This window comes from Micropterus salmoides, unplaced genomic scaffold (assembly GCF_014851395.1).
Source record: "Micropterus salmoides isolate LMB-PRFRI ecotype aquatic unplaced genomic scaffold, ASM1485139v1 Ms_hic_scaffold_11, whole genome shotgun sequence".
Classification (NCBI taxonomy): Eukaryota; Metazoa; Chordata; class Actinopteri; order Centrarchiformes; family Centrarchidae; genus Micropterus; species Micropterus salmoides.
Window position 1 is genome coordinate 20,654,119 of NW_024040152.1, and position 12,818 is coordinate 20,666,936.

The following is a 12,818-nucleotide window of genomic DNA, read 5'->3' on the forward strand; positions in this document are numbered from 1 at the left end:
CTGACTGGCACAGCATGACTAGACGTGTGAAGTGTGTCCCACAATCTAGAGCTCGCCAATTAACTCTTTCTTAAACTTAAAAAATTAAACAGATTAAAAAAGGATTCAAGAATCCAGAGATAGTATGTCAACATAAAATCATTGTTGATCGCAGTCATTCATGGTCATCAGAGGATGAATCCTAATGACTTTGCCTTTAACCACCATCATCAGGTCAAAATTCATTAATCTGTCCAATATGTTTTTAACCAGATACCTTCAAAATGAATGAAGGTCTGATCAGCCTCAACTCTACCAAGTGTTTAGTGCTTTTCATTAAATTTTAGCATGCTAACACACTAAAATAGGACGGTGAACATGGTATACGTTATACCTGCTAAACATCAGCATGTTAGCATTGCCATAGTGAGCATGTTAGCATGCTGCATTAGCATTCAGATCATACTGTGCCTGAGTGCAGTCTCATAGAGCTGCTATAGCGTGGCTGTAGACTCTATTTGTCCTGTGGTATTTTCCAAAATGGTTACACTATACGTTACGTTTATGTTTACATTATGTTACTTCATCAATTCTTGCCTGCTTCATTCATTGGTTATGGTGATGCTGTTGAAAGTTCATTGTTGCTGTCAGTTTCACCTAAAGCCTTACAGATGTCACTGTTTCTGTAATGAGCTGCTATATTTGACGTCAGCGTTCTGCTATATAATGCATAATCCATCATAAATCTTGAGTGCAACAATTCAAAACAAGTGAATCTTCTTTTTTCAATAGCCCTGATTATTCTGAAAAAGAAAATGTACACTACATCCATATTTGAAGTTAACGAGAGACTTGAGAGAGATAAATGAAAGTACATACAGTACATTGTGTCATTCTCTGAATGTGCATGGTTGGTTTGTGGAAATAAAAGGACAGTCTGTCTGACAGACATCATGTTTGTCTACAGTATGGGTCTTTATTTTCAGATCAAACCACCGGGTTTAGAGTTTGTTCATGTGTCTGTCAGCTTGAAGTGGGTTTTCAATTAAAAAAAAGCAGTTTAACTCGAGTTTGTGGAAAGTGGTTTTTGCTCATTTCCGAAAGAGCACATTTTAATAATTGTCCCATAATGCCTGAATTAACATCTGTAAATCTTAATTTGATAATGCATCTCCTCCAAGAAGTGGCATGATGGAATTGGATTACAGTCTTGGATCTCATTAGTGCAGTTTGATAAAGGTCCTTTTCATAGCACCGAGATGTCATCAGCTGAAATTTGAATAAAATTAATTCCTTTTCATAGTAGTGCGCTGGTCTGAAACCCCCCTCTTAATTATGCTCACTCCCTTTCAACTCTCATCTTTGCTCCTTCAGCTAGAATCTCCTTCTCACACTTCACCACAGCTCTCAGATTTTAGATATTTTGTAATCTCATGTCATCAATTGGACTCTTAACTCAGAGGTTATTTGTCCTTTCAGTCTGAATCATTTCCCAGTAGTTTATCTGTGTCTCTATCATACATTAAATTATGCTTTTTTAGAGGAGAGAAGTGCAACCCACTTACGTTTAGTCATTTGAATGTTTAATCAGATGTTTGAAACAGTAGAGAGGGGAGGCAGCACTGTGGTTCCAGATGTGGTCCAGAGTTAGTCTACTTCACATGTTTCCTGTGTGTCAGCAGAGCAATCATCATGTTTTAATGCTCATTCCGAATGTGTTTTAATCAGCTGTGGTCATATTTTCAACGTGAGATATGTGTGTGTCTCGGCTCAGTATTTTACATCATCCTCTTTCCTTTTATCACATTTCTTTTATGCTGAATGCAAAGCGACAGCCTCCCCTCTGATGCATGTGTTTTCTTTCTCTTTCAGGAATCCAGAATAAACTGCATCCGCATCGCTCGCAAAGGTAATTCAACATGAATATTTGTCCTCCCACAAACACTGTAACCTTGAATGAATTTTCCTGCATCGTCTCTAAACGCTTTGCAAAAATTGTCTTCTTAATTCCTATTGTTCTAAGATAAGAAATTAAGAATATAACTTTAACAGTATTGTTGTTCACCTCTCTCTCAAGTACAAAGGTGGGTATCTGGACAAATTTTCTCTGACGGTCCTGGTTGTTTCGCAGCGGGCCTCTGAGAAAAGGGCAACAAGCAGGGAGGGATTAGAGGTCAGGCTTTCATCCTGTTTGTTTGGGGGCAGACACAGGGACACACTATATCAAAGGCAGTCTCTTTGTTCTCATCAGCAGCCCACTAGATGGCTACATCTGAGTGCTTTGACCTCGGCACAGTCCAGAAAAGTCCTCCAGATCAAAACTTCCAGATGGAGCTACCTTGGCCTATAACTATGAGAAAGCCCTGCCCCCCTCACCCTCCCCTTCTGTACCTCAGCTTTTGGATTCAAAGGGACATGAAAAGGGCAGGGAAATTGACTTTAAGTCTTGGTGGCAGGAGAGCCCCTCCACCATAGTACACTGTCAGATCATGGCGAATAAAAGTCATGTATTTATAGTTATCATAGCACCGCAACAATAAGCAGAGCCTTGCAAGTAAATTGTCTTGCCGGGGTGTCTTTTTTTGTTGAAGGCCGCTTTTTGTGAGTGAAAAAACGAAAGAGATGAGGCTCTCCTCAAGCATAAAGCCAAAAAGCGAGGCCAGCCATCAAACTAAGTGTCTCATTCCGTCTGCTTCACAAAGACACTCGGTTGGGCATTGATTAATTATGCTTTCTCTCTGCAATAGGCTTTGTACACTGTGCTTGCCTTTTTTTGTTGACGCAATGCAAAGAAAGAAAGAAAGAGATGGATAATGGAGCTCCAAAAGTCAAAATAATAAAATTTTATTGAGTAAATAAGCAAGATTGTGATGAAAATAGAGACAAGAAGGGAAGAAAGAGGAAAGAAAAATACACAATGGAAAGTAATGATGTAAAAAAATTGCCAGCTTTACATCATCCACATGCAGCATGATGTAACCGAGTAAAAAAACAACCTGAAAGGCATATTGATAGGAAAAAGAATTCTCGGGGTGATTTCCAATTTCAAGGTGCGACAGGTCAGAGGTCCCCCCCCCCCACCCCTACCTCACCCCCCCCAGCTGTTTTTGATCTCCATGATCCCTCTACCATTAACATAGACTCTGCATCATAGGGTCCTAAGCCGTTATTATCAAGCAGCCCATCACAAGCAAAGTGGAGGCAAATGATTGTGGCTTGGATAACAAAGCTGGAGATTACATTTCAACTTCCAGGTGACAGTTTAATTAAGGATCCTCTGGCAGGCTCAACACAACAATAGACTTCCATTTCTCCTCTAAGTGCCAATTTCCACCATCGGGCAGCTGGCAGGTGCATGGATTCATGTGGAAATCTATTTCATGCTCGTGTTTGGCTTAATAGAAATTTCGAGGCTAAATGTGGCAAAACCGCCTTATCTGTCCACATTGTCAGAAAAATTAAATAGATTTTTCACCTTCTCATCTATATTTTTAGCCAATATAAGTTACACCTGTATTTCACACTGACGTGTCATTTTGATTGAAGTCACAACATAAAACTGGGTCCAAGCTGAACTCAGCGGCACTGCAAAGGTGATTCAAGACGAACCTGCAGTCCCAAGGGAGAGACAAGTCAAAGGTGGAGAGCAGCACAGAGATTGGAAAACATTCATTTTAAAAACACATTTTGCAAGGAAAAAAATTTGAGGCGGAAATGGGTGTGGCCTATGTCACAAGATGCAGCTCAATTCAAGATGAGCGGCATGGTGGGCATGTGTCATTTTTTTCTCTGAGTTGTGTGTTCCATTCTATACCTCCCCTGTGTATTTTTGTTTCATAACTTTACTGGGCAGGCTGCAGGGTCACTCTTATCAAAAAAACAGCAAGTGCCGAGTTGCATGTAGCCGAGGCTGTTTTTTGAATGGAGCAACTTGAGACAGGCTTAAATCTTATATTATTTTCAGTTACAGTAGCTCACAGGCACTTACTGTGTCTCTGTGTGTGAAAAGAAACCACGCCAAAATAAAAATCTTTGATTCAGCCCAACTAAACCCTCTGTACCACCACTGTAGTGTTTTGGTGTCTATAAACTGAACAGCAAAGACAGAAATGTCACATTTTTAAGAACAACATGTTACATGGAGTGAGTAACTCAAAAAGCCAAGTCCTGGAAATTTTTCTCCATTCAGATATGACAACATCATTGATTAAAAATCCTGTCAAATAATGAAACGATATTGTGCTACTTTCATCTTTATTTCAGATGAGGGTTGTAAAGCACCCATAATGTGCCCACGGCTGCAGATAGTTGGGCTAAAACATGGCTGCTTTCATTTCCCCTGCCCCAGATCTGATTCTTCACCAGCAGGCTGCAAGATAGAGCTCTATCCCCAGGCCTGCTCTGACTTTCTGCCGCTCTCCAGATAGCTTGTGCTGTTCCAATAGGCTCAGACGGGTTAGTTCCAGGGCTGTCAAGGCCTGGAGGACAGGCTGACACACACAAGAAAAACTAGATCAGTGGGCCCCTCGAACAAGACAAAGAAAGGCCCACTGCTCAGCACCATTTACATAAGTATGAAACTGTATGCCAGAGAAATGAATAACCTGCTATTATGATAACGACCTTTCCAGTAGCTCACAGACACCGGGGCACCTTGAGATTATACTGTGAGGCTGTGTGGATGACTTGTGACTGTGAAAAATATCATATTTAATTCAGTATTGAATAGAAATACTACTGAAAAGGTTTAGTGCATGTACCATAAAAAGGAACAACTGCAATATCACAAGGTGTCAGTTTGTCACTGTATAACTTTAAAATTAACAATAGATTGAAGGGCAATGTGCAGCAACTCTTTTTTTCTACATGGGTCTTAGCAAATGAGTTTCCTGTCTTTTGCTGGCATATCTGCAACTGTTATAAAAATAGTTTCTCCTTCCACGGCAATTTATAGCAATCTGTTTATTTTCCCATTTTCACTCCTTTTCTTTAGACATCAGTATTAATAGCCGGTTGAAAACATTTCAACATCCAAATTTTTATTCTGCTTGCAAGCCAATAATTTTGTTTTTCACAGTACAAGTTGTCATTAAGTATCTATGAGGACTGCAGGTTTGTTGTGTTGGACAAAATGGATAATCGCTGCCTTGCTTAAGGCATTACTTCTTTAGTCGCACGTCTTTAATTTTTGCCAGCTATTTGAAAACACCACCATTATGGAATTGTAGCGTTGGCATTAAGAAGATCATTATAATTCAGTGGACCTCCTCACAGTAAGTAGTCAGGATAAGCAGCACGGAAGTCTGTATTTTCATGTGAAATTTGTAAGAAGAAAATGTTTTGTGTGCATGACTAATTCGTTCTTCAAGGCTGTGAATTTCCAATTTTTACATCTCTATATTCAGTTTTTCACACTCTTTGCTTCATACTTTACACACACATTTCTTCGGCACCTTCACCCTTGTCCCTTTATGCATCTGCTTTGTGCCTTTTTAATGTGCATCTGTGTTTCTGCTTCTAGCTGCCTGCAAAGATCACCGCAAGGCTCTGGAGGTGTCCCAGCACTCTGAGGAGATGGGTCTGATTCTTGGGGTGTGCGCTGGAGGTCTGGTAGTCCTCATCCTTCTGCTTGGCGCAGTCATCATCATCATTAAGAAAGGGTAAATGTCTGCTGATAAATGTAGTACAAAACATGCCTCATTATGCATCACACCACATCTCCCACATAGTTTTTCACTTTATTTTATTTTATTTTTTGGAACAGTTCAGTAATCAGTTTTTATACTTGCTGAACTTTTTAAAAGGTCATGCTTGGTTAGGGAAGATGCTGAACCAACAGCCAGAGCTGCATTGTTTTCCTTCCCTTATGGCGCACCAGCGGGACCAAACAACTCTCATCTGTGGAGCCTATCTGAGTGTGAAGTATTTAATTAGAGGCGGATGCAATTCAATTAGCCAACTAATTACGCACACCAAGCAGAGGCCTGACCCTTAAATGACATGGTAATTGGGAGGAAAAAGGTGTGCTTTTAGAGATTATTAGCCAATCATCCCACAGGTCTACAGTAGATCTTCTGCACCTCTTGCTCTACATTTATTTAGCAGCAGCTGTAAGCCATCTTGAGTTAAACTCCCGAAAAAAGGTGAAACCTGCCTTACATAAATAAGATTTATTGAAATCTAAAGAATATGCCGTGCCAAAAGGGAAGTTACTCAGGGCTCCAGCAATCATTATTAAATGGCTGACACAGCGTCCAGGCTAATATTCAATAATGTTGATTTTGAAAGTCACCACAACTCTGCACATTAGCCCGGGCTCCTCTGCTAAGCCACCATGAAGTTTGCTCTTAGAGAATTGATTGCTAAATTTGCTGTGACAGGAAGCCGCGTGGTCTAGTCCTTGAAATGTAACACTGAGACATATTCGATAGAAGGAAACACACGTTTTTCTGCCGCGCTGTGGTTTGGTCTGTCAGCACCTGCCTGGTACGTGCGCATGCGTCATGTAGCCGCCTGCACGGCCGAGCTCGTGAGGGGATGGTTCTCATTTTCACTGTAATCAATACATTCTGCCCTCAGCTGACATTGCTTTCATCTTACATCTCTTCTTTCTCTTGATTTTTTTTCTCCTTCTCCTGCACTCTTACCAGAAGGGACTACTACTCTTACTATCCGTAAGTGACTCCACCTCTTTGCTTTTCCACCGTGTTGTGATCCATCATATACATGCTTGTGCCCTGGCTGTTAACCATGAGTTGTGGAGGGAAAACAAAAAAGCAGTTGGTCTGTTTATACACCTCTTTTCTCTTTGTTTCTCTGAGTGTTTACCTCCATATTATTCCTTACTAAACACAACATTTTCTTTTTCTCCCTTTCTCTATTTCTATCTGTCTATTACAACCTCTCCTGTTTTGCAATCCCCCTTCTTCTCCCTCTTTATCCATTAATAGGAAACCAGTGAACATGAATAAGACACCCATCACCTACCGGCAGGAGAAGAGCCATATGGGGTCCATGGAGCGCAGTTTCACAGACCAGAGCACCCTACAGGAGGATGAAAGAATGGCCCTTTCCTTCATGGATGCACACACCTGCGGCACACGCAGTAAAAAAAAAGCACTAAAACTCATACATGCAGCAAACCCACCAGCTTACCACAACTACACAGTGCAATTTCAAACTTGACACATATCATCCCTCACTTTGTAATCTTGTTGACCGTCACTCATTCACTCCATAAATATCTGAATCGGTCTGAAAGATAGTAATCATCCGGTGTGAAATAGTCTTTGGTACGAATTACCCTCGGCGATTCACTGCCTGCAGCTGATATGTAAAAATCAGTAGAATTGCACAAGTGAGGTGACATATTTGAATGAAAGGGATTTGTGATTCTTGTCATCACATTTCATCTTGATCTCCTTTCTAATATTGTCACTCTCACAGAGAGGGGAAGACAGAAATGTTTACTCTAAAGTTGGTACAGATCTTTGTCTTCTTCACTCGTCACCCTGAGACAGAGCTGCTGTCACATCTACATAAGATCTAATATGAAGAATTCTTTGCCCAGGCAAAGCTTATCAATGGGACGCGCCTGTAACATACACTGTGCTGTATGTGTCGGTATCAGCATGCAAAGTGCTGCAATGTTATGTGAACACATTTGAGAAGTAACACAAGCCATACCAAACTAAACGTACAAAGTGTTAGAAAACTTGTTTAATGTTGTATATCATATTGTGTCTGTTTGTGGTGCAGGTGACGCTCGTAGTTCAGTGAATGAGGCCAGCAGCCTTCTGGGAGGCTCTCCGAGGCACCAGTGTGGACGTAAAGGCTCCCCATATCATACAGGGCAGCTCCACCCTGCCGTCCGAGTGGCTGACCTTCTCCAGCACATCAACCAGATGAAGACTGCCGAAGGCTACGGCTTTAAACAGGAATATGAGGTGAAAGGGCACTATTATACTCCTGTCTTACGCTCTGACAACATGAAATTAATTGCTGCTGGTGCACCAGCAGCCAAGTACTGTGGACAATTATATTATTCTAAAATAACTGTGGTATATAAAATATCTGCATTTACACTCCTTCACTGTAAATTTAACAGCATGATTATAATTGGTCCATTCCGTCCTACTGTAACATACAGCGAGTGAGAGAACTAGAGGCAAAAACTCAAGTTCTGCAGTGATATACATAAATCATTGTCACAGTAGGACAGTTGGTTTTCACTTTTACTTAAATTTTCATGCTGAAAATGAGAAGGTGGTCTAGTTATCTCCATGTTTATGTAACTTATTGAAAGTTTTATTTGTTTCTGTACCAAGGTTGTCAGTGATGTTAAAGCATCTCAGTTCCCATGGGAAGAGAAATGTTTCCTGCGTGGTGTCCCCCGCTTCTTGTGAAGAGTGTTTTCTATAGTGTTCTCTGTTGTATCTGTGGAAACGCAAGTGTCAGGCTGAGACTGTTGTGGCAGAAGCACCTTATAGGAGTGGAGCACTAAAGAAGTTTCATTGAAATAAAGTCAAAGACTTTTAAATATTAAGTAGCGCTGACTGCTTTTCTCAATGATGCACAAGGTCGCCGTCTTCATTGAACTGCTGGTTATTGTGTATGAATAGGTATAGGTGCTTCATTGCCACCAATCCTCAAATTAATGATTAAACATTCATTCAGCTAACCCACCAGCTTACCACAACTACACAGTGCAATTTCAAACTTGACACGTATCATCCCTCACTTTGTAATCTTCAGTTCATTCATTCAGCTAACCGTTTCATAGCATCTTAATTGGGTTAAGTTGACAGCAGAAAGCTGCTTCTTCTGAGGGTTTTGTAGGTGCTTCCATGGTAGCTGGAAGGTATCATCTCTCGAACATGTCACAGTTCTATCCTGAGGTCTCCTCTCAATCCAGTATGCCAGTATACATGTAAAACTTCTCTACCAGTTGCCAAGAGCTCACCTTTTAGTGTGGAGCTCTTTGCCCTATTGAGGCCAGCCACCGTGAGGCGGGGGCATTTTCAACATCTTGTATCCATGATCTCATTCTTTCAGTTTCTGCTCAGAGCTCGTTGCTGCAGGGGAGGTTGTAGCAAAGACAAAAGACAAAGTTGTGCTTTGTGGGTTAGCTCCCTCTTCACCATAAGGTCCAGCACAATGGCTGCACTGATGTACTTCCATGCCCGGTTAGAGTTGGCACTCTTAGCACAGCAGAGAAAGCTGGCATGTTAAAAAGACTGCTGGTGTAGTACTTAAAGAAGCAAAAGCATTGTTTTAGTTAAAGCAACACTACATGGTGCCCCGGGGAGGAAGGCAGGTCAGCACCCAGGCTTTCCTCAGCAGGAGTGGTTGACCTTAATTGGCAACATCGTTAGGAGGCAGAAAGACTATTTGAGGAATTTCTAAACCTTATAGACAAACTCCCTCAGTTGCAGGCTTTGCTGGAAGATTCTGAGAGTGTCTAAGCTTGTATATTCGGTAGAGGAGGGTATACTAGTGAGAAATGCCTATGGTGGAAAAGACTGATGTCAAGCTGCGCATACAAAAAAACTGCAGATTCTGTGCTCCTGACAACAGAAACTTGGACCACATAAATAACTGACATGTTACTAAAAACTGCCAATACATTGCTAAAATTGATTTCCAGTGTAGGCACAATAAAGAACATCCACAATACCACCAAGTCATAGACATAGTCCACAGATGATAGACACCCAATGCTGCGGACAGTCCACAGAGTGAGTGTGGAGTGCTGCAAGCCTATAAATGGTCCGTACTTGCTTCTATAATTCATTCATGCATTGGATTCTGGCAAGGATACATCTTCACCTCTCACCAATTTGTGATACTACTGGACACATGTCAAGACACAACCAAGGGAGTCGGGGTGAGCGTTTTGATGCCATCGTTGTTGTCCCACTCAGATGAGGTTGTGATGAAGTTCCTAAAAACTGAGTCGTTCAGATATCTTTATTGGCTGTTAGTCAGTAGTAAGATGGATCATGTGCAATAACTACATGTTGTGAGTAACTGCTAACTTAGTGAGGCCAACTGGAGTGGTTCTTTTGAGAGTTGTGTGGGAGACCATCAATCCTCCTCTGACATCATCCATGCGCCCTCTGAAAGTAATTATCGGGTTAAAAAAGGCATTAGGATTACACTGTTGCTGTGCGTATGAATAAATCATCCTCATTTGGGCCCAAAGAAGACCTCTGTAATGATGGCAGGCATGATGAGGTTAAGCGTCTCTGGAGGTGCTCTAGCTAGTGAGTCCCCTGTCCACTGCTAACAGATTTTAGGGTAGGAAAGGGGAGGCTGGAAGGTTTGAGTGGGAAGGGAAGAAAGATCAAAAGGTACAGAGGGAGGAATGTGAGAAAAGCGAGTTCTTGGCTCCCTTGCCCTGTAACATCCAAATAGCCTCCCCCCAGTAGCAATGACAGTATTTACCTCCCTCTGCAATATATGGTGCAACATAAATGCACTATAATCCATGAAGGTAACAATCAGACTGCAGTACACAGGACAATTCTCTTAACCTTGGGTACCACTAGATGTTGTTTAGGGGGACATCAAAGATGTGGTCAGATCAGGAGTTAGGGTCGTCACACAGGTCTGATGGTCTGAGGTCTAATGATGCTCCATGATGACCCTGCTGATGTTCAGATCCTGGAATGTCCATATCAGATGTCATGTCATATAATGGGTGATCAGTTTTAGTGGTTCTGCATTCCTTGGGAAGGGAATTACCACTAATTCATACATGCTATGATTGGCCAGGTCGTTGTCCAGGGACTTACCAGAAATCTTTCAGAATCTGCTTGCACCACCACTGTTGTTTGTTGTAAATCACTTGAGTGTGCTTGACAGATCAATGCTTGTTTAGTTTCTTTTTGCGCCAATGCACCGTGGGGTTTTACTCCTGAATTGAACCGTAAGTACAGACATGTTTGTTTTGCAGAGCATTGCTTACAACCCTTCTGCTGTTGCTGTTGTGGCTGCTATCTCTAGTTGTAAGTTTCAGGGCATATCATGAAGGGACTTCTGAACACCTCTCCCCAGTGGAAAGATTGTGGCGGGGAGTTGAGATCACACCCTGGGGTAAAGTCCATTCCTGTCACCAACGGCCCACAGCATTCATGAAAAAGAGAAAACATCTTTTGTCTCTGGTTCATGGTTTTCCCCTCTGGAACTCTGCTTGTAGACTCATTAAACTGTCCCTCACGGCAAAACAAACTCCACTCAAAAAATCAATACACACCTCTTTGGGTTTTTTCTGTCTCTGTACTAGAGTATGTATTTTGATGGAGTGTCTCTCACCATTATGACGGAAAATGATGAGGAGTATCATATTACACTCCCCTGGCAGGTATAGGTTTTTATTTCCCAGAAGAATACCTATATTCTATGGGAAACATTGATCAAGAATTTACAGTGAGTAGTAAAGGGGCTGAGATGTGTGGCAGCTGCTGTCACTGCAGTCATATTCCCACTGCAGAAACTTACGAGTAAACAACAGCAGAGCTTTGCTAGAGATCTCAAAACTTTCATTATAACATTTTGCACCTTGAGGCTGAGGTTAGCAACGATGATGGACTCATTGATTCAAAGTTAATTTGCAGCATGGCCTACTGAATAACTGCACAAAAATAACAGCTTCATCAGGCCACCTTATTGGTAGCATGAATTTGGCTTGTTTAAAATACTATTTTGACCCGTCCCAAATAGCCGCCTACTTCCTTTACTGGCCTGGTGTGGGAACACATTTTGACAAATAAACGCCTGGCTCAATTAAATGCCTGGTCTGGTTTTTATATAAGTTCTTTGGATGTATAAAACCTCTAAAACCCCACGGGGTTGCCCACTTTAGCTGCTTCTAAGCTGCTTAGATCGTTAATACAAATAGGCTATTAATTTTTAAACGAATGATCAATATGTCAATATGGACATGCTGAACATCGTTAGATTGGTTAGATTCTCCACAATACCACTGTTAAATTCATTTAACGGAAACAACAAGACCCAAAGTCTAATTCTTCAAGATTTACCGGTGTAACCTACATGGCTTCAAGAGAAGAAAAGGGGGGGGAAAGTGCTGACTCATGTTACATTTGAAGCGCTCCTTAAGTCCGCTCGTTAAGTCTGAATGTGTCTGTTCCTTGATTATTTATATTCCTTTAGTCTGTAAGGGTCCACCAATCAAAAGAATCAAATCAGCTTTTCAAAAAAATTTATCCAAGTTGTGAATCCTGTCATGTGAAGTCCATTGCTCTCTGTCTGCACACTTCTCTCATCCTGCACCATGTTGTTGTTTTCGTTAGGTTGCACATGAAAGCACATAAGCCGTCTGTCGGAGCTAGATTAAATGAATGACGTGTATTTGATATTATTTGATCATTTTTAGTATTATTCTGTTTGAAATAAATAAACTGTTTCATAGTAGTTTCAGTTTTGTGCAAAAAGAATTAAAGGCCTGTCCCATATGGACACCTGTCCCAAATAAAGGCAGGGTCAATTCAGTGATTTTAGCAAATAAAAGCCTGAATGAGCATACCGTAAAACTTAGAGTTTTACATAACACAATAAAGGAAAGGGAAAAAGCTTAAGCTTTAAGTTCTGTGTATCACGTCTCAGACATCTCTGATTGGATTTTGTGTGGTGGAATTATGATAATGAGAAATTATGGGGGTGAAAAATGAAAGGTCAAAGTGAGGACAAAACACTGAGTTACTGAGTAATCCTGAAAGGAGAAGGACAGCATGTCTATGCTTGCCCTGTTAGCCCTGTTATTGAGGGGAAACAAATGAATGTGCTATCAACATCCCACTAGCACATAATGAAAA

At 41.2% G+C, this 12,818-nt stretch overlaps 1 protein-coding gene across 4 annotated transcripts in view; it reads left to right on the forward strand.

Moving 5' to 3' along the window:
• The window catches only part of ptprub (protein tyrosine phosphatase receptor type Ub), a 167,690-nt gene that overhangs the window by 128,387 nt on the left and 26,485 nt on the right, over positions 1 to 12,818 (forward strand). For 2 of the 4 annotated variants that reach the window (XM_038711783.1, XM_038711784.1), the window contains exons 13-17: positions 1,852 to 1,888; positions 5,501 to 5,639; positions 6,630 to 6,653; positions 6,930 to 7,084; positions 7,738 to 7,925. In XM_038711783.1, the coding sequence (XP_038567711.1) occupies positions 1,852 to 1,888; positions 5,501 to 5,639; positions 6,630 to 6,653; positions 6,930 to 7,084; positions 7,738 to 7,925 (543 nt within the window). The remainder of the gene's footprint in view (positions 1 to 1,851; positions 1,889 to 5,500; positions 5,640 to 6,629; positions 6,654 to 6,929; positions 7,085 to 7,737; positions 7,926 to 12,818) is intronic. The other 2 variants (XM_038711785.1, XM_038711787.1) reach the window with 1 other exon arrangement.